Below are 22469 nucleotides of genomic sequence, written 5' to 3'. Positions count from 1 at the left end.
ATCTTTCTCTCTCTCTCTCTCTCTCTCTCTCTCTCTCTCTCTCTTTGTCTTTCTCTCTTTCTTTCTTTCTCTCTCTCTCTCTCTCTCTCTCTCTCTCTCTTTATATGTGTGTGTATGTGTAATTGTATTTTCTCTTTGCTTTGTTATTCTTTTTCTTCTCTCCCCCACCCCTTCACCTCACCCTATTAACTTTGGGGACTGTTATGTTCTGTCTCTTGGTGATGGTGATATTCTATTCATTTTATTTTGCGTTATTCACATTTTTTTCTTTTTTTAAATCGCCCACGCGATTATTTTTACGGCTGGCACATATATTCCAAATATTGTCCAAACTTTTATCCGAATTCAATATCGTTTGGTATCGTCGTTCCTACTTTTTCTAACTAACGTTATCTCAGGTGTGACCACTGTCCTTTTGGTATCTGCCCGTCCTGGAAAATCCGTGCCCCCGGTTGGTCTCCTTACAAAAACTGCTCGTACATTTGTACAAGACGGAGCAAGTACTGAATTCGCAACGCAAGTTCTTGGTACGACATTGGATAACGGACGTTTATACGCAAGAATTTTGTCTACCTCAAGTAGAGTATTTTATGATAAAGAACCTTCGGTAGATCCAACCAGTCCGTACGTCGTATATCCATCGAAAACACCGGAATACGATTGGCAATCTAAAGTTGATTTTAGCAATGCTCCGATTAAAGCAATCGAGGAAATAGATATAAAGAGTAAGAATAAGGATTTATTAAGAAATAATATTACGGATAATCAGCGTAGATTTACGAATGAGAATAAAGGGACAACAACAAGGTTGGACGATTTAACGAGAGAAAACGATATATTTAGTAAAAGAGAATTGGGCACGGAACTTCAAAGATTTAAACCGGTTAAAGTGAGACCAACTGATAATTTACCGACTTATACTGTCAAACAAGAATACGTCTCGAATAATTATGATTTCTTTGAAAGTGAATTACCGAAAACTAGAACGCGTCTTCCTAAAATATTTAAACCTACGGTAAGACCAACCCAAAAAAAAGTCGATAACAAGCCATTGGCAACGGTTACTTATCATGGGTTCGCTGACTTTACTACAACGGTTGGCGACACTGTTATAGTGTTCTCTCCTAGTACGTCACCGGCTCCTATTGGACGGCCAGCTACAACGATCAAAGGTGATGCTACGCTTAGACCGGACGATGGTGTAGCAGTAGTTAAAATTAGGCCTACCGTTGTCTCGGGTGATCGCAAACCAACCGATTTACCGTTTATAAAGTCACACAATCATATAGAGACTAGTATGAATCATGAGAGAGATGAATTATTGGATATAGTAAATGGTGGTAACATTCAGCCAAGCGTCGTTGAGGAACCTGAAGTCGAATTATCTTCTAGATCTACCGATCCATTATTATTGATACCTGATATGGAAACAAATTCGATCAAACCTACGGGTCTTCTTAAAGTTATTGACTCCATGACATCTTCAGATGGTACTACCACTCGTTACAAAAGTCTTATTTATGGTACATACATTGGCACCAATTATGCCCAAGTTATTCATACATCTTCCAACGTATACTTCTTCCCTAATACCGCTACGTTAACGGACGACAATGATGAAGATACTACCGTAGAATATGAATATACTAATATAAGTGACGATGAACAAGAACAGGACACAACCATAGAAATGACTGTTGGTACGACACCGCAAGTGATAACTACTAGCGAAGAAGCATCACCAGAAATGAATGAATTGACGACTCCATTCAAGGACACCACTGATAGCGTCTTAACAACGTTGAAAGACATTTTAGAAAGTGCAAGAAAAGTTTTGGGAACAACTGATTCGGCATTGCCAACGTTTGACGATGGAATACCTAACGATATTATATCAGGGGATCCTCAAGGACGTAGCATCAAAGGTGGATCATCTAGAAACGAATACGATCAGGAAAATAATAAAGTACAACAACCAGATTATGTCGATTCGAAACAACAAATTACATTTGCAACGAAACTTCTTCCCTCCACCGTATACGAAACATTTACATATTACACAACCTTTTTCATTCCTGATAGCAATGGCGATACGACTACATCCGTGAAATCTCGAGAAGTTGTATCTTCCGAAGTTACTTTCTTGACAGAATTGATTACACCTAGTTCCACCGAGAGCTTCATTCTTCCTACAAAGTCAGATATTTCGATAATATCACAACAGGTTTCGAATTTGCAATCTCAGTTTGATCAGGAACAAACGACAAAACAGGACGAAGAAATAGAATTAATATTTAAAACTTTATATACGACTTATACCTATTTGACAACGTTTTTCCAAAAAGATACATCAAGTATTTCTAGTAGAGAGGTTGTTGAAACCAATGTTATCACGCAAACCGTCGGACCCAATGGTGTATCTGCCGCAGTAGCTAGTCTTTTTGAAAAAGAAGAACCTATCCTAATAACTCCCACAGAGATATCACAAACCATTTTGCCGTCAACAATTTCTCAACAAGCTGGAGATGATCTAGCAACAACTCCAGAATATTCAGACTTTACAGGTAAAGATATTACAGATGGTAGTTTGACCACAATTCTGGATGACGAAACTACGATCACTGAACGTATTAGTACAGTACCTACAGTACCCGATGATGAATTTGAAGATACCGAAAAGGCAATAACCGAATTAGAAGCAAGCCCAACTCCAGCGATATCAACTGGTATAGTGAAACATCAATTGAAAACGTATTATACAACGTACACATATTTTACCACTACTTTCGTTGACGACGAAACGGAAATAGAAACGAGAACAGAAGTATTCACAAATGTTGTAACAGAAACGATTCAACCTAGTCCAACAATTTCTATATCACAAGAAATTACATCGTCGACGTTACCAACACAGACTACTAGTAAACCAGCAGTTCCACCAGAAATATTGGCATATTTGGAAGCTATTCAAAGACAGAAATCTCAAGAGGAAGCTTTCTTATTAGCGAAAAAAGTTCAAGCTGAAGCTAATGCCTCGGAACAAGTTAATAATAATCCAAGTGAGACTACGTTAATCACTGAAATGACTACCGAAGAATTTACTGAAATTCCAACGACATTGGAACAGCAATCTTTTACAGAAAATATACTTCGTGATCTTGAGATTAATGGACAAGTGACACCAAATCCTCCGATAAATGGTGAAATTTTGGGATCAATGATTACGGATGTTCTTTCATCCTCCAGTTCCGGAGGTGGTACTGTTTTAGATGTTATGGATAAAAGAAATGCCGTGCCGGAAGATCAAGAATTATCAGAATCAAATCACCAGGACGTTGAACCTCCACCAACGTTACTATTGCAAACCAGTTACACAACATTCACTTATTTTACAACAATGTATAAAGGTGATACGTCTAATGTTGCCAGCCGTTTAGAAACAGTAACGAACGTTGTAACAGAAACTATAAGGCCAACGGTTGCGCTACCTGCAGAGTCAAGTACATTGCCAGTTACTTATTTCACAACCTTCACGTATTGGACAACTTTCTACAAAGGTGGCGATACCTTGACTACGAGCCGTGAAGAAACGGTTAGTACAGTTGTAACGCCAGATGTCTCGGCAACACCAACTTTACAATTAGAAATGATAATGACGTATAGACCAGATACGACCTCATCCTCGGTGTCATTGATCGAAGAAGAATTGTTTAGTAATACCAAACCTAAGATAACAGCTGACAATGAAGTTGCACCGTCGGATATTCCATTGCTAGAAAAATCACTTTTAGAAGCAACTACAGCTACTAAAGAAAATAACGATGATTTAATAGAAAGTTCGATTGTTACTTTAGAACCGACAACGTTTTATACTACTTATACATACTTTACAACAACGTACGCGGGTAACGAGACGATTTTAAACAGTAGATTAGAAACTGTAACTAGTGTCTTTCATCCTAATATTACGGAACCAAAAGCGACCGGACGTGCTATTGGTAGTCCATTATATCCTGGAGTTCAAGGATTAGAAACAGAAGATAAATCCATAATACCGTCAAAGGCCGTAGAAATTCCTAAAACAGGATTAATATCGACCATTCGTTCTAGTAAAATTCAAGACGATATTACGACGCATTATATGACTGACGTATATGGTACCATTATCGATGGTCTTTATGCACAAGTTATGGAAAGTTCAACTAGTTTAGAAACACCTTCTTCGCTTTTAGCTACACCTGTACTTCCTACAGGAGTACTTTCATTGAACAAAGGTAGTGTAGTAGATGCTGATGGTGTGACAACTGTATACTTCACAACCAAACAAATTGGTACTTCGATCGACGGCATGTATGCAAAAGTTATTGAAAATAGTTCTAGTACGAAGATTGACGAAGCTAAAAAACAAACTATATCGTCAACACCAGGTCACAGAACTGGACTGGTGCGATTGATCGAAGGTCAAATTGAGAACGATGGAATTACGACGTATTATCAATCAAAAGTTATTGGTACTAGTATCGAAGGTAGATACGCACAAATAATCGAAAGTACTTCAAGCTTTGCATCTACTGCGCCAACTCTAAGTATCGCACCAACATCAACTTTATTACCAAGTACATCGATAGGGATTATAGAAGTATCGCCGTCGCCTGCTGTAATTCAATCATCCTTATCGGAAGATTCTACAACGGAATCTCCAGGTCATAATGAAGATTCCGAAGAAAATGAAGAGAATGAAGAAGAGGATGATCAACAAGAGGACGATCGAAGTTCAAGGAAAAAATCTAGATTAACGTTCTCATCAAGGAAAAAATCATTTACTCCGGTGATCATACCGTTCGCATCTAGAAATCGACCAACGTTTAATCCGAAACGTAAAGGTGCACAAGGTGCAACGACTATTACAAGAACAGATATAACACCTACTATAACTGCAACGTTAGCTGGTAAAGGTAATAGATTTGCATCGTCAAGAGGACGCGTTAGTTCGCCCATCGGGCCATATTCTTCGACCGTGTCGCCATCTAGTTCGAGAAGATTTTCAGGAAGAAGAAATACGGCATCAGCAACGAGTACTATCAATTCAGCGACAATAGGAGCACGTGGTAGAGGAGCATCTAGAATATCACCCTCCTCTGTTCTTCAAGGAAATAGACGTGCACCTGCTACTATCAGAGGTTCTTCGAGAGGCTCACCACGTGGCTCAAGTTCCATATATCCAGGAGCATCGTCCAGATATAGACCTGGTATAAGAGCGTCATCTACTTTGTTACGAGGACAATCGACTATCAGGCAAGACGATCAGGATAACGATGCCAACGAATTCACCACGACTACTTTGGTGACAGAAGAAATACCGTATACCCAAGAAACCGACGAGGGGGAAACAGTCACTATACCTCTTCAAACAACAACTGAATCTTCTCGAAGATCTACGAATCCACTTTTAAGATTTCGCAGACCGATAAACTTTAGTGGATCCTCAAGGGCAAGTACAACTCCAAAGCCTATTAATCGAAATAATAAATCCAATTCGCCTAGCATACCAAATCGAAATGTTGGCTCTCGATTAAATAATAGACCTACTCCACCTACGCCTACGAGATCTCGTCAAACAAATGCAGGTTTCTTTCCGCCTCGTGGATATTTTAGCAGAAAACAGGAATCGATTGTAGAAGATCAGATCGAAGATACTGATCACGAAGACGAAGAAGATCTTGAGGAAGATCCAGTCGAAGAGATTGCTGATAACGATTACGAAGGTTCTGAACATGAAGACAAAACTTCGGCAACAAATATCAATGCCAATCGTCGTTATGGTAAAACACTTGGACCAATTGCACAGATCAGACCATTTGGGTCACTTCCAAGAGGAAGAAGAGTTCGTCGGCAAGCAAATCAATTAAGATCATTAACTAGTCGTTTTCGAAAATCAAAGCAACCGATAACAATTAAAACCGATGAGACAACTGACGTTGTTGGTAGTTCATCGAACGTTGAGGATACAACAAAAGCATCGATAAAGCCAGTTTCTCGATACAGTTCTCGTACTAGAACTTCAACTGGTTCACGGCCGAATTTTAAGTCCTCGAATAATCCAGAAAAATCGCAAACAGAAACGACAGAAACATCTACGAGTCAATCGAATAAAGCTAATGGAAGAACGAAACAAAATAGTAATGGTAATAGTAGAACTACATCCTCGAGAATAAAACCGTCTCCGACGTCAGGCAATAGCAGACAATTTACACTTAGAGAAAAAGATTCTTTACAAACTAGATCCAGTTACAAAAGGTCACAGTCCACGCCAACTAGAACTACAACTAGGCCAACGAATAAACCAACAGATAATGTCAAACCAAGACCACCAAGATTAAGAACTAATTCCGGAAAAAGTCAAGTGGAATCGATCAATACTTCACGTAGAGTTTCTTCTTCGCGTGCCACTTCCAGAACTCCAAGTAGAAGCGGAAGTAGTAGCAGAAGAACCACCCAAAGAGGAAGAACTTCTCATGAAGACATTAGGGAATCTCCAATCGTTTATCCAGATTTTGATGGGACCATAACAGTAACTCATTATGTACCAACGGAAGTAACAATACCTGTAGTAAATAATGGTGTCACTGAGCAACGCAATATTATAACGGCTCAACCTAGTACAGAAGTCCTTGGTCCTTCTCAGTATAGCACTGTAACAGGTGGTGATGGTCGACCACTGGTAGTTATTGTCAGCGAAGCTACAGGTATTAACAGTCAAGGTCAAACTGAGATTACACGATTTTTGCTTCACGAAACGCCCACAACACGCGTTTCTCATACGCTTACCACTTTTGGTGGTCGGAGAGCTTCACAATCAGTGATCGTACCTACAACTGTTTATTCAGTTGAAAATGTAGTTTCTACAATACGACCTTCTTTGCCTACAAATCCACCTCTTGCAAATATCCTTTTATCACAATTGCTTCTGGGTCAGTTAAATCCACAGAACCAATTACTACAGCCTCAAGGTACACCCACTACGCAATATAACACGCGCACAACTACCTACGTCACTACGATTACGAAACATCAAAGCACCGTCATTCCACTTACCTTCCGTGGTAAAGAGATCTTAACTACTTTAATAGACTCCTCAAGCGACATCATAACCGCAACGGAATTTATCACGGACACTGTTGTAGTTACACCAACGGCAACATTACCAGCAGCAAATTTAAATTCTTTACTATTGCTACTTCAACAACCCCAACAGCAAATACAACCAAATTCAAATCCTTTATTGGATCCTTTATTCGCCGCGGTTCCATTGTTAACCCAAAGTAATACTCTACCGGGTGAAGTTGAAAGGCGGCATCAACCAGCAGATTCGGATTATAAACCAGATAGTTATGAATACTCGGACGAAGATCTCGAGGAATATGAAAAACCATCAAGGGTTCGAGGCGGACGGGATAGGTCTCACGATAGAAAAGAAGATAATTCTGCCATTTCGAAAGCTGAATCTAGCGTGGTTACGCTTTATGTTTCTGGTCGAAGACCCGGGGAATTTAGCACCGTATTGAGTACCGTCAAAATTGGTGAAAAAGCAACAGCATCCAGAAGACGAAGGGATGTAAATAGATCTATTAAAGTACAACCATCAATTCCGCCGTCCTTACACGCGGCTTCAGAACCATTTGCTGTCCTAACAGGAAGCGATGATACTGTCGACGCACATACGCCAACGCAAAGCCTTGAAAGCGTAGTAGGTGACGTGGGACGGCATATTTACACATACACTCATACCTAATTCTTCCTATCTTAGAAATCCATCCCTTCTCCTTATCCCATGTCCTCCTTTCACTCATTGGTTCATTTTTTTTTTTTTTCAATCTATTCTACAAATGCTCGTAGTTTAGCGACCTTTCTAAAATTTATTTTTATTATCTTTACGATTAGTCCAAAACATTAGTGAATTTAACCAAATATAATAGATAGGAAAAGCAATACTGAATATGTCGGATAATTTTTATATCTGTGAAAATACGTTCAGCATTGCTTTTCTATTATGATTATTATAAAGAAAGATCCGCGTCGACGAAAGCTCGCACCTTCGAGAAGACTAGAACCATTGAATTGAAGAAACTATCCGGTTTCCATCATGTACAACATTTTCTCTTAATCCTAATTAAACACTTTCCTTCTTCTTCTTCTTCTTCTTCTTCTTTTTTCTTTCTTTTTTTTTTCTTCTTTCCATTAAAATTCCTTTTTAACCATTATTATCTCATATATTTCCTATTACTAACAAATTGCCTTTGATGCCACCGCCGCCGCACGCGCGCCCACACGACGACAACCTGGCCAAGTGTAGTACGATCTTTTAACATTTGTTGCGGCCTAAAGCATGTCAAAACAAAATAATACTATTCCAAAATATAAATACACTGCGCTAAAAAAAAAAAAAAAAAAAAAAAAGAAAGAAAGAACAAAAAAAAAAAGAAAAAAAATAACAAAAAAATAAAGAGTATACGTGAGATGACGAAAATACTCTAAGACTCGTCTGATTCGTAATATTTGATGAATATTATCTCTTTGAATTTGATTACTATCATCTGCTTATCCGTGGAGATTTTGAAATACGAGACAAATCTTGGGGCAAGTTTAACAAATCCATAAACGAGTGAACGGAGAAGACTGAAAATATTTCAGGGGAACAACATAACGGTTTAAACGACAACAAAAACCCAGCTCAGGAAGTATATGGCAAATCGTTATACGATGATAGCGCATATGTTGATAACGAAGAAAATTCTGCCTCGGATGATATCGGCGAATATCCTGAAAGTAGACCACGTAAAAGAGTTAGAATTCGTATACCTATTGTTCGAAGTAGAATTCCGAAGAAACATAAACTCACTGTGGTCAGACGTAGACCATTAACGCCGTCAACCAGAAATGAACAAATTAATCGTAGTAATGCGCAAATATCGAAAAGAATAGTCACGAGAATTAGAGCATTAGGATTGGCACATTCCAGACATTCAACCACAGATATAAGCGATCTAGAAAATATTACGTCAGAGAGTGCACGTCACAAGATTACAATTACACGAAGAAGAAAGCTAGAACCAACAATTAATACGGTTACACCGAAAAGAGTCAGAATTACTAGGAAAAAATTAATTGCTGTAAGACCGATAGAACCAACGCCTACGTTAGCCATTATTACTACAGACTTTTTTACTGCACCCTCAGATTATAGTGATGAATACGAGGACGAAGAAGATATAGAAGAAGATACCGAAGATGAAAATCATCCTACTACTACTACTAGTACTCCGAGTCTTGAGGAAACACCCGATGTCATTGAGAGCAAGCCTGAAGAGGAATTAAGTGTATTCAAATCACCAGTGTCAGAAGTAACATCGGTATACGAAGTTGTTGACCCAATGCCCGTTATAATTACTGACAACTTTTTCTTTCCACCGACTAATGACGATGAAGAAGATGAAAATTATGAAGATAATTATACAGAAACAACAACGTCTGACAATTTAACCACAGATATATCTACTCTGTTAAATGAACAAAATAATACGTTAGAAGATGACACCCGATTAGAGAATTTTGATGATACAACAATTATATCAGACGTAGATGAAGAAAATCTAACAAATCCTGTCACAGAATTTAAAACATTAAACGAAGATATAAAATCTAATACAGATACTGATATTGATGTACCAGTTAATATACCAACATCATTACCATCTCTAACAACAACAGAATCAACTAATATTATTAACGAAGATGACATTAATGAGCTCACTATATCGGATTCTATTAATGAGACTTCGCATGAAATCATGGAAATGACTACTTCTTTGCCAGAAGAAGATACGACTATTTCTTTGCCAGAAGAAGAAACGACTCCAATAGAAAATGAAGAAACAACTTTTGTACAAGAAGAAGAAGAAACAACTTCTCTCCAAGAAAAAGTAACGACTCCTTTATTGGAAGAAGAAACAACTGTTATAAAAGAACGAGAAGAAGAAATAACTCCTGTAAAAGAAGAAGAGATAATTTCTCTTCACGAGAAAGAAAAATTATCTATTAAAACAAATGATGTAATAACAGAAATTACTCTTTCTAATATGACAGAAATATTTATCTCGACTGACGAAACAAATACAACTACTATATCTGAAGAATCCATAGAACAAAGTACAACATTATCGGATATAATTGAACAACCAGTTACAACTATTTCAAAAACAATAGAAACTAATATAGAAAGAAATTCTATACCCTTATCAATAGACAACACAATCAAAGATATTGATTCAATTAAAGATATTAATACTTCTATAAATGATTTGACAGATATCAATCAAATATCAAACTTTAAAGAAGAACAAAAGGACAATGAGATATTAACGGTAAAACCTATAGAATCGAACAATGAATTTGAAACTTCTTCAATTCTTGTTACATTAAACACGTTCAAAACAATTATTAATAATTTTTTTAGTACGAATACTCCTTACTCAGAAACATTCTTAACACCAAATTCCTCAATTTCTTCTAACTTCGATAATTCTTACATACCAAGCGTAATTCCTCTTAATACAGAATATATCACATCAAATACACCAGAGATTCAAATTAAACCAACAAATGTTTTAACATTGAATCTTACGAAAACTATCCCATCGCCTAAACCAGAAGACATTGAAGCTGGTCTTGTAGATGATCTTTATCTATCATTATCGCGTCCTGATTTTCCTGAAATCGTAACATCCAAATTAGAATCTATTGATATAGAATCCAAATCTATATCACATTATATCCCGTTAGAACCCAGTACCAGTATTTATTATACAGAAACAATAGTAACATCAACAAGATTGAGAACTTATACATACATAGTGACTAAACTTAATGGACTTGAAACACAAGTGACATCTTCTACGACCATTAGACCGAGAGTGACGACACTTACTTTGACAGTGCCCATCACAGTGACTGTCACTCCCACCATGGAGTCATCAGTCAACAAATATTCATCTATATGTAATGCGGTATCTGTTTTTGGTGAGTAGTTTTTATTAAATTCTGAAATAATTAAAAATGACCTTATGATAGATTATTTTTATCTGATTAATTTAATATTAAACCACATTATTAAATGACAAATATTTTACATATTAGCCATTACGAGTGGGACTCCTGACGTAGATATAAATATTAATATGAATTACACACGAACACACATCACAACTATGTAAAAAAATGTACATACTGTAAATGATATAAAAAATCTTGTATATACCTATTATCCTATTTTCATTGTTAATATTAGGATAATTGTCTCTTAATGTAGATTATCGTAATTTCTTCATTTGATGAATATTTCCAATTTACAACTAACCATTATTCACAAAAACATGTTTTTATTGAATATAATGTAACAATTGGTAATAGATATTTGTAATATGATAGGTATTGGGGTATTTAATTAAGATGTACATACATGTAATTATTTTTGCATTATATTATATATATATAATACTTTATTCACTTGATCTCTCTCTCTCTCTCTCTCTCTCTCTCTCTCTCTCTCTCTCACTCTCTCTCACTCTCTCTCTTTTTCTCTTTTTATATATATAAGCTGCCATATTTCGAATAAAAAATGCAAAAATTTTATTTAAATTATACCTTTGAGATTAAAATATCAATATTTATTTGAATTAATTTAATGTTAATAGGAGAAGATACGTTGAAAGAAGAGGAAGAGGGAAGAAAACTAAATCTAGCAACACGCGTAATGTCTAATGGGGTTGAAGTTATTGTAGCAGGACCAACTCCAGCTTTGAGATGGGAAAATTCAAATCCTCAACCAACCCTGACATTATCAGATGCGGTTGTTATGCTATTACCGCAAGAAAAGTCTAGTGACTTCGTTACAAAAACATGTACTACTACATTCACATATTTTGGAACTATTAATAACAATGGAAATTCTGATGTCACTGCAGAGGTATATAAGTTTATTTTAAAATGAATTAAAAAAAAAAAAAAAATAAATAAAGGAAGTATCAATGTGCAAGGTATAAAAATTCAAAACGATCTTTCTTTTAAGATTATGTCAAGTACAGTTACGGACGAACAGCAAAAGAAGACTGGATCAGAAACAGCAACTGTTATCTTAGAACCATCCCCAACGATACGTACCGAAGTACTCAAGACAACATACACATATTTAACCGAAGATAAGAATCATGCTAATATGGAAGATTCATTAATCGGTAGTACAAAAGTTGTAACAAATAAAATCACAGCACCTCAACATTATTTACATATGATGTTGGAACCTTCGGAAGTATCACATCCAGAAACAAATACGTATTTAAGTACGAAAGTATTAGAAAAAACTTATATGGAAGATGTTCATACTAAGGTACAAACAACAAGTGATAAGAATACTCAGGTTAGAACTTAAAATTTATAGCTATTTGTTATGTTAAATATATTTTGTAATATATGAGACGTTTTATTTTCTTTCTTTCTTTCTTTCTTTTTTTTTCTTTTTTTTTTTTTTAGTTAATAGCAATTGAATCTGGATCACCACCTAAGCCTACTAGCGTCATTACTACTTTAACTGCTTTGGATAATACTGATGAAGCTATGACAGATATTATGAAGACTTATTATATCACATATACATATTATAATACATTTTTTGAGAAAGGTACATCTGTTATACGTACTAACGTTGCAACTTCTACAAATGTTGTTTTAGAAAAAATTCCTACAAAAGATACATCTACGACAAAAGTAATACAAATCAATGCTACACCCGAACCAATTCAAATTTTCGCTACCAAAACGTATCTTACAACGTTTACTTATTTCACAACACTTTTACAGGTACAGTATATTGTATTAGACTTTCATCGTTCTTTTTTATTTTTAGGAGTTGGGGGTGGGGGGGAGGGGAAGGGAAAAGGGATTTTAACATGATTTTATCCCATCGAAATTTCATTTATAGGCTGGGCCTGATGGTGAAACATCAACAACCATATCATCTCGTTCTCATATTATAGAAAATGTAGTAACAGAATCAATAGCACCAAGTTTACTTGACGCTGGTTACATGAATGCTTTACTTACAACAGCATATCATTCCGATCCAGTTAAAAATGTGGTTACTGGTTCAACAATCATTTTCTTTGATGAAGAAGATCAGATTGATCCAACGACGTCTAGCAGTTCGGTAGAGTCTACTACTACATCTATTGGAATGGGGAAAGTTGAAAAACCCTCTGAGAATTTAACATCGACAACATTACCTAGTGTATCATCGGATTCAGTAGAATCAACTGTCAATCGCGTAGACTATGTTAACAATCAGGTAAATCATTTGTAATAATAAAATATTGTATTTTGTAATATTTAACAATGCAAAAAGAAATTATTTAAATATTTAAAGGTTTCAATGAATTAACATATTTCGTTTAGAGATATACATGAATAATAATTTTTTGTTAATTTTAGGATAATAATAAAACAACATTGTTGAATAATACTGCTGAACACAAACGACCTACCACTCATGATGGCGGTGACATTCAATTAAGTAATCTTCTACATCTAGGATCTTTAGGGATCAATGGCCTTTCTGCTTTGAAGCCTGTAATTACAGCAATGGCTGGTTTATTACAAGGAAAAACTGCAACTCGTAGAAATGATACGGAGCCTTCAACAATAAGTCAAGAAACTACTACACAAAGATCACCTATCTACATTCCAGTAGCAGAATTTGCTGATGATGATATCGAAGTTGCGGAAAGTCAAAATATAGGTAATATTTACGATCAAATAAAAACAAATTGCATTGTTCATTTTTATTCGAGATAATAATAAATTTATCATTTATAATGTAATTATTATAGCTGCTCATTTGGTAAATCCTAAACACAATCACATAGCTGAAACACGGCACAAAGTTACTAGTAGCTTAGCAGATGGAATACCAATATCACCTGGTGAAGTTATAACAGCTAATAGTGATGTCATTATTGGGAAACCTGGTAAATTGGCACCAAGATTACCACAAAATTTTGTCAACGAAGATGAACATATTGGAATGAAACCACCACCATTACCAGTACCAAATATTCCCGTTCATCCAGTTTTAGAAATTCTTGAAAATAATCGTGAAGATTTTCAAGAACAACATCCTCCTAATATATATAAAGAACAATTACAAATTATACCATCTCATAGGATCTATGAAGAACATTTAAAAATTCCACTTTCTATGTCACTCAATGCAAAACTCCAAGTAGTTCCAACGCAACCTCAGAAATTACATCCTGTTGAATCTGTTCAGACTAATAAGATAGAATTAAAACACGAAACAATACAACATGATCCTTTATTAAAACCACCTGACAAGCCGGGTACAGAGAAGCTTATAAACAAGCAACCTGAATGGAGTACGGATGGATCCAGAGGACCATGGGGAACAACAAATCCATTAACACCACCTGCATTACCTGTTACATTTAGTGATGTATGTGTCACGTCGTATAATGATTATTTTATCGGTCTTTGATTTATTTACTACTTAATATTGCTTAATGTAAAATATATTTTTTACTTCAGCTTTATTCAGAGAAACCAGCAAATGATAAATCTTGGACAACATCGTTTAAGCAACAAAAACATCCAAATTGGGCACAAAAAGATTCTTTCCTTTCCGATGGTTTACCTGAAATTCAAACGTCAGAAACACAATCATCTTCATCCGAACCGATCATTCATCAAGTCCCACATATTATTGACAGATCTACAGGTCAACCTTTACTCGTTAATATTCAACCTAGCCAAGTAGCAAATGTTATGATTCCTCAAGATGGAAAACAGGCTTTAATATTTGGAGATACAGGAGAACGTCACATAAGTGGTCAATACTTCGATGATCCATCGCCATATCCGGAACCTGAAACTGGTCCTGGATTTATTGGAATCCAAAAGGTTTTATATTTCAAAAACGTAATTGTCTTATTAGATAAAATATTCATGTAAAATATTAATTTAGATTTCGTTTGATTATAGGCAGAGGACCTATTTCAAAATTTACATGGGAAAGATCCATTAAATTACATGGTTCCACCATCGCCACCGAGTAATTTCAAACTTGCTATACAAAAAACAAATTCTTCCAATAGGCCACATATTATCAGATTACCGCAAGTTCGTTTCGATCATATAAAACCACCGGGCAAATTAGAACCACCTTTTATCAGATCTGAAAAGAGACCAGCCGAAATTCATATGATGAAGCAACCCCATCAAAGTAGTGTAACTAATGGCCAAGGTTTTGTCCATAGTGAAATTTTAGTTCATCATCGGCCAGAAACATTAAACTTACAATTGGCATCACATCCGCCGATGCTTTCCAATGGTCATCCAACTAATTCATTTTCTTCTAATGGACAATTTGTAAAAAATCAAAAACCCATAAATACTTTACCAACTGTTCCATCTAGACGAGCGGAATCAACTGTTCCTACTGAAATATCACATATGTATACGTATCACAATAAACCAAATTCAGGAAACGAAGTTATTTCAAATACCAATTGGAAATTAAACAAAAAACCACCAAGGATTACTCTGAACAATCGTTTAAGACCACAATCTGTATTGAGACCGACTACTCATCGACCTCACAACAGACCTACGTATATTGAAAAACCTATTAATTCTGTTACCACAAAAACAACATATCCTGTATCTCCAAAATTGCCATTTAAACCACAAAATACAGCTTTGTTGCCTCATCAAATTTCATCAAATACATATTTACAATATGAATTTTCAAACAAGCCAATATCGATTGGTAATAAAAATATAAACAATGTAACAAATCAAGAAATTATTCATAACTATCAAGTAAGATATATATATATCTTATAAATTATATCATAATAATATAAAATAAGATTTAGAAATTACATTAAATCTTATTAAAATAATATATATGTTTATTTATTATTTGCAGGTAAACTTTCAAGATCGATTGCCTCAAAACAATCCAGAAAAAACGAATCTACTAAATAGCGGAGAATCTATTATTAAATGGAACAACGATCAAGCGCCCACTGGAGCATTAGAATATCATAATCCTTCGTATTTAAAAATAAAATCAGAAAGCACAGGATATCATTCTCCGATGTTAATTATTACTTCAAAGAATCATTCTATTGATTCTGTACATTTTGATGCACAAAATCAATCGAGACCATTAGATTCTGATATTGCTGAATCAGAATATATAAAATCACATCAGAATGCTGATTCAAGTGATATTAATTATGAAAAGAAATTAAATGCGGTAATAAACTTACAAAATAATAACATTACAGACACTAAAGACAATTATGGAATGATTAATAAACCATCTCATGGTAAACCAATTGCTGAACAAGAACTTACATATAATAAAAATGATAATACACCTATTTTACATCCAGGTGAACCTTTCAAGTTAAAAAATAATAACACGATTTCGGCAAATGAAACCTTTTATGGTACAAAACCATACGAGATATCTGTCGTAAAAAATAAGCCGCATAAAATATATGGCGGTAACGCTAATCGTGATAAGCATCATGAATATAGAGAAAAAGAAAATGAATTTGATTATAAAACTGTTCAAGAATCTTCTCCTATTTATTTGAATGATCAAAAACCTTTGATGCATCATAACGAGAACGTGCAATCATCGACTTTACGATATTCCTATGAACATGATGACACCATAGATCTCAAACCACCTGCAATTATTCCACAATTCAGACCTATTGCCGATCATGAATCGACCGAATTTTATTCTAAACCACAAATTATTGTAACTCCTGAAACAAGACCTACTCGTATACCAGTTGTAGAGATAATAACAAAACCAACTGATATGATAAATGTTAAACAAAATAATAATGTTAGTCATATTAATAATTTTAAATCAACTAACTTCGATAGTTTCATCAATCAAAATTCGCAAAAGGATTATAAAATAAATCAACAACAACAAAGTATCTCCGAAGATATGGTGAAACAATATGCTAGACCAAATTGGAATGTTGGTACTTTGGATACTAATACGTATATGAGTCAAAAGAAGTCAGAAACAAAACAGAATGAACATACGAACTATACAATTCCTGATTCCATCGATAAGAAAGTTGATACAAGAATACAAAAATTGGAAATTAAAACTAATCATCCATCGCATTTTCTTGAACAAGGATTAATAACTGGAGTTCATCCTGAATATCCGCATATTATAACGAAACCAAAATTACAATTACCAGAGCCTGTTGTTATCTCGAGTACTGGAATGAAACCAGATTCCCATATACAATCGAACGTTCAATTCTCAATGCCAGTTGAAATTACTGATGACGAACAAGACGACAGTAAAACACAAACTGAAAGACCACCTAGCATGTTAATAATAAAGAATAATTCGTTAAAAAATAAAAATCAAGATAAAGAGATGCTTGAGACTGCTTATCAAACTAACTTTGCTTCGTTGGATTCAGTCATTGGTAATTCTGAAACTCATAAAATTAAAAGCAACTCTCACAATATGAGTATTCACAGTAATGCTCAAAATATGTTGTTCAATGTGAAAGATCCTAAAATTCCCTCGAGAGATATGATGCCACCACCTTTGAACTCGGCACCATCAAAATTGGAAGATGAACAACAAAAATTGAAACCTCCACCTCCGCCATCTAATGATGTTCTTGGTTTATCACCTCCGCCATTAGAAATTACAACCACGTATAGACCTATGCAACATAGACCAGACCCAATTATTATTAATGAACCAGAATTAAAATTATCATCTAAATATATTCCATTAAAGGAATTGACTAAAACAATGATTCCACAGCCTAATGTAAAGTCTTCAAATTTAAGAACAACGATAACCAAATCATTTCTTGCTGAACAACTTTCTGAAGTAAGTAACATATATTATTATTTATATACTAAATAATAAAAATATATATATATTGTTTATAATTATATTGTCACGGTACTATTTCTTTTTCTTTTTTTTTTTTTTTTAGAGAATGGTACCATCCCCTCCAGCATTGCAAACTAAATCCTTTGAAATAAGTACAACAAAAATAGATATTTTACCATTTGGATCAACTCAAAAGCCATCTGCAAGTATATCTAATGGTTATATCAATCAATATATCAAATCGAAATATGCAACAACACAAAATACAATCAAACCGTCCATTATTAGTACACCGATCATAAGTGCTTCTATGTCAAATAAGGGAATGGAACATTCAAGCGAATCTAGGTAATAAAAATTACGATATTTGACAATTTATTCTTGAAATTAATATCAAATAACAATTGTATAATATTCTGAATTAATTTAGGGTACCAGTGAAACAAACTACTATTTCAACAACAAAAACAATTACCTCGACACAAGTGAAGTCATCTGGCGGACAAATCAAATCAAGCAAACCATCATTACAACCTGATATTAAACCAACAAAATCATTAACGTTTGATACATCACATACATCTGTTAAATTGGCAGAGCAACCAATATTTTTGCAATCAAGTCACGATTATATTTTGCCATCTTTTAACACAGAACCCACGGAATCTCTTACATTTATTGTAACCACTGATGGAATTAAAGAATCCACTGTAAAAAATCATGAAATAACAAAAACATATAAAAAGATGAATGCAACAGTAACAGACAAAATACCCGTAATAGCGATACAAACAGATAAAACATTAAAAAGTACGGATTCATCTTTACCAAAATATTTAGATTTTAAAATAAATGAGACAACTTCGGTAACTTTGAAACCCAATGTAGGAACAGTGATATATGAAAATGTTTCTGATACAAATATTGGTAGTGTAAAACCTAAAGAGGTAATGTCCACATTTATCAATTACATGAGAAAGACAGTATTAAATATCTATTGTACATATATATGCATTAATATTATATATTATAGATTGTTCGGATTAAAATGTCAACATTAACGAAGATAGAAACATTTGCAATAGGATTGCCACCAACAACAAGAACATTTTTACTAACACATACAATGACCTCGACCACTGTGGAAACAGTGACAGAAACTTTTCTTCATCCTACTAATACTATTGCTACTATTACGTCAAATATTTTGCAATCTATGGTAACACGGGTACCATCAATTTATGAAAATAGTATAGATAATGATTCGATCTTTGTGGTAATGAGTGATCAAAAACCACCCGAGCCTGGTGCTGAGGAGGTATGAAAATTAAATATAAAAGATAAATCATTAAAAATATTTAAATGTCAAATGGATTTGATTGTTGAATATTTTCTTTGGAAATATATTTATATATATATATATAGGTAGAAGCGGAATATGGCGAAGAAGATATATCAAGGGACGAACAAAATCCTACGAACAATGATATCCATAGGGTTTTGGCTGGAGGTATCTTAGGTGCACCTGTAGCACCTCTACGACCTACCAATCAATGTACACCAGAATGCAAAGGATCTAAAGCAGAAACATGCGTAGAAGTAGAAAATGAAATGAGATGCGTTTGTAGACCAGGATTCGCAAGAATGTTCCCAGATAGGCCTTGCAAACGTAAATACTTTTAAATAGTAATAAATTATCATTATGATAAAGTAAATAAAAAGAAAAAAAATTACGATTAAATAAAAATTAAATTCTATCTTATTTTAGCAACTTATACGTATACTCTTCATGTTGGATTGGATCGTATTGGACACGAACCCGTAATTTATCAAGAGAGTTTGAACGATTCTACGTCTCTAATATATAGACGACTTGCTGGATCGGTGAAAGATGCATTAGATAGAACATTAATGCAAAGTGATCTTAGAGATATTTACAGAGCTCTTAAAATTTCGAAATTTACTTCGGATCCAGTCAAAGTGATATTTCATGTACAACTTAGTGACAATGCTAATGAAACAAGATTGAAAGAAGTTTTACGAAAATATTTAGTTGGAAGTAATTATAGTTTGGGTGGTACTGAAGTTTATGCCTCGAAAAATTTGGAATTGGTAAATTACAAAATAAAAATAGAAAAAAAAAACGATATTATTATTATTGTTAATTTAAGCATTTGTTAATTTTGTAATTTCATATATTATTTAGATTCATGCATCAGACTTTGATGAATGTTCGATCGAAGAGGATGGTCCCCATCATGATTGTTCACCAAATGCAGCCTGTTTTAATTTAAGAGGATCTTATCAATGCTCTTGTAAGGAAGGTTGGGCAGATTTATCAGAGAATCCTGCGTATCCTGGAAGAATATGTTCACAAGCACCGATAGGTTGTGCAGGATGCAATAATAAAGGACATTGTGTTACTAATATTCATGGTCACGAAATTTGTGAATGTTTCCCATGGTACAGTGGTCAACGATGTCAAGTTAATTTAAAAGGTTAATATTATTATGAATTATTATAAATATGATATGTATAGATGTTAACCATTTTCTTTTCTTTGTTTTCTTTTTTTTTCCATTTACAGTGATGCTGATAGCTCTGGTGACAACAGGTGCCATATTATTGGGTTTGCTAGCTGTATGTGTAGGCTTAGCATGCTTTAGACAACCTGTTCATAACAAACATACTTCTGGAGATACTCGTGCAATGATTACCGGAGCAGGTGGTGACACTAGTAGTGAAGATAGTGCCGGAGATGTAACTATTCCTTATCACGTGCCACATGTTTTACCACCACCGCCGCAAATGGTAGCACCGTTACCTCCAATGAAGAGACCAATTCGTAAAATCAGTGAAAAATCGCATCATCCATCAAGAAAACCTATTGTAGCTGCATCAGGTTTGATATATTATCAAAGTTAAATATATTTATTGATCATTTATGCTTATTTACGCATTTGATCTTTTTATATACAGAAATGAATAATGATGAACAACGTGATCGTTCTTTAACTGTTATGATTCCACGTGCCAAATATCGATCGGCTCCTCAATCACCACAAAATTATAAAACAACTCTGAGCACATTTGTAACAGACGAACATAAACTTATAAATTATCTTGACAATGGTTCTCATCATCAAGGGAATCGAAAGCAAAGTATATCGAGTACAAAGGATTGTAAAGAATCTGATTTACAAGCTGCAAGAGGAGCACCTACGGTGTCAACTGGTGCACTTGTCAGTGCCGGATTTCAGGTATTCTTTATGTGTGATATATATATATATATATATATATATATATATATATATATATATATATACAACACAAAAACAAAAAACAAAAAAAAAAGAACAACAATCTGAAATAATAATCTGTGTTTACGTATTATAGGTATCAGCAACGGTAACAAGAATGATAGATGCCGAATCAACCTTAGCTAGATCATGTGGTGAAACCACTATAGAACCACCAACAAAAGTTCTAAAGAATTGTGACAGTCAAGGCGATCTTACATCCACTTTAGCTCGATCTTGTGGTGAAACAACAATACAAACCCAAACAAAACTACTTAGACAGGATTTAGCCGAAGCAGGATCCATTTTGGCCAGGTCTTGCGAAGAAACAACTATTCAGCCATTTACAAAAATGGCGGCTACTCGAACAAATAGTATTAAAGATACCAGGAACAATAAAAATTCAAGAGATAATGGTAGTGAAGGACACACTATGGCTGAGCGAGATTTGGGTAGTACTTTAAGACTTCCACCTCATCATCCACCACTTTATAGCCCAGACAGAGTATGAGAAAAATTTTGAATTATTAATGAAGTCTATTTATTATTGAAATTTTCTATCGACCATGAAAATGAATAAATTGTTTTTATATCTATTACGAACTATTAGAAAAGAATTTGTGTTTATTTCTATAAATAAATCTTTTATGTTACAGGTTAGTGATCGAGAATCCAATTTTGACTCTCTTTAAATAAACGAGAGAGTATAAGTATAGTTATAAATCGAGGATTAATCGAAAGATAATTTTATATTGAAGACACAGCCGCTGGACGGTGGTCTTTGCAGCTGGTTCAGTTGTAAATACTGAAATTCGATGTTGCCAAATAATATAACATCATTTAAGAAATACTTTTCACATCTTCAAATGATAAAAGAAAGATGAACGAGAAAGAAAATGGTAAGACCGAATGATAGAGATCTTTTTTTTTAAACAAAGTTATTACTATTTCTAGGCTTCGTCTTTTTCTTAGTTTAAAAGAAAGAAGAAAAAAAAAAAGAAAGAAAAGAAAAGAAAAAAAAAAGGATGCCAAGAATTATTATCATATTATAAATCGTAAGAAAATTTTTAATGCCCTAAAAGATTGACTAATATTTTTTAAAATATTATTTATTTATATACTTGCATCTATAAAGATATATT

The 22469-nt window shown here is 34.3% G+C and overlaps 2 protein-coding genes across 2 annotated transcripts in view; both read left to right on the top strand.

Moving 5' to 3' along the window:
* Positions 1–8815, top strand: part of LOC124430461 (mucin-2) — a 35161-nt gene extending 26346 nt beyond the window's left edge. The window contains exon 3 of the mRNA XM_046977053.1: positions 399–8815. Coding sequence (XP_046833009.1) covers positions 399–7792 — 7394 coding nt within the window. The 3' untranslated portion in view covers positions 7793–8815. The remainder of the gene's footprint in view (positions 1–398) is intronic.
* On the top strand, positions 7998–22315 carry LOC124430460. The gene is made up of 21 exons (XM_046977052.1): positions 7998–8019; positions 8692–11076; positions 11751–12022; positions 12125–12472; positions 12586–12912; positions 13034–13396; positions 13540–13846; positions 13938–14560; positions 14653–15024; positions 15106–15945; positions 16055–18022; positions 18132–18376; positions 18459–18975; positions 19062–19346; positions 19454–19697; positions 19797–20140; positions 20235–20526; positions 20616–20930; positions 21008–21288; positions 21425–21832; positions 21984–22315. Exons 1-21 carry the CDS (start codon positions 7998–8000, stop codon positions 22017–22019), a joined length of 10794 nt encoding a protein of 3597 aa, XP_046833008.1. The 3' UTR covers positions 22020–22315.
* The last annotated feature ends 154 nt before the right edge of the window (positions 22316–22469 follow it).

The sequence above is a fragment of the Vespa crabro genome, chromosome 18 (assembly GCF_910589235.1).
Source record: "Vespa crabro chromosome 18, iyVesCrab1.2, whole genome shotgun sequence".
Lineage (NCBI taxonomy): Eukaryota > Metazoa > Arthropoda > Insecta > Hymenoptera > Vespidae > Vespa > Vespa crabro.
Note: the sequence above shows the minus strand (reverse complement) of the source record. Positions and strands in the feature narration are given on the sequence as shown.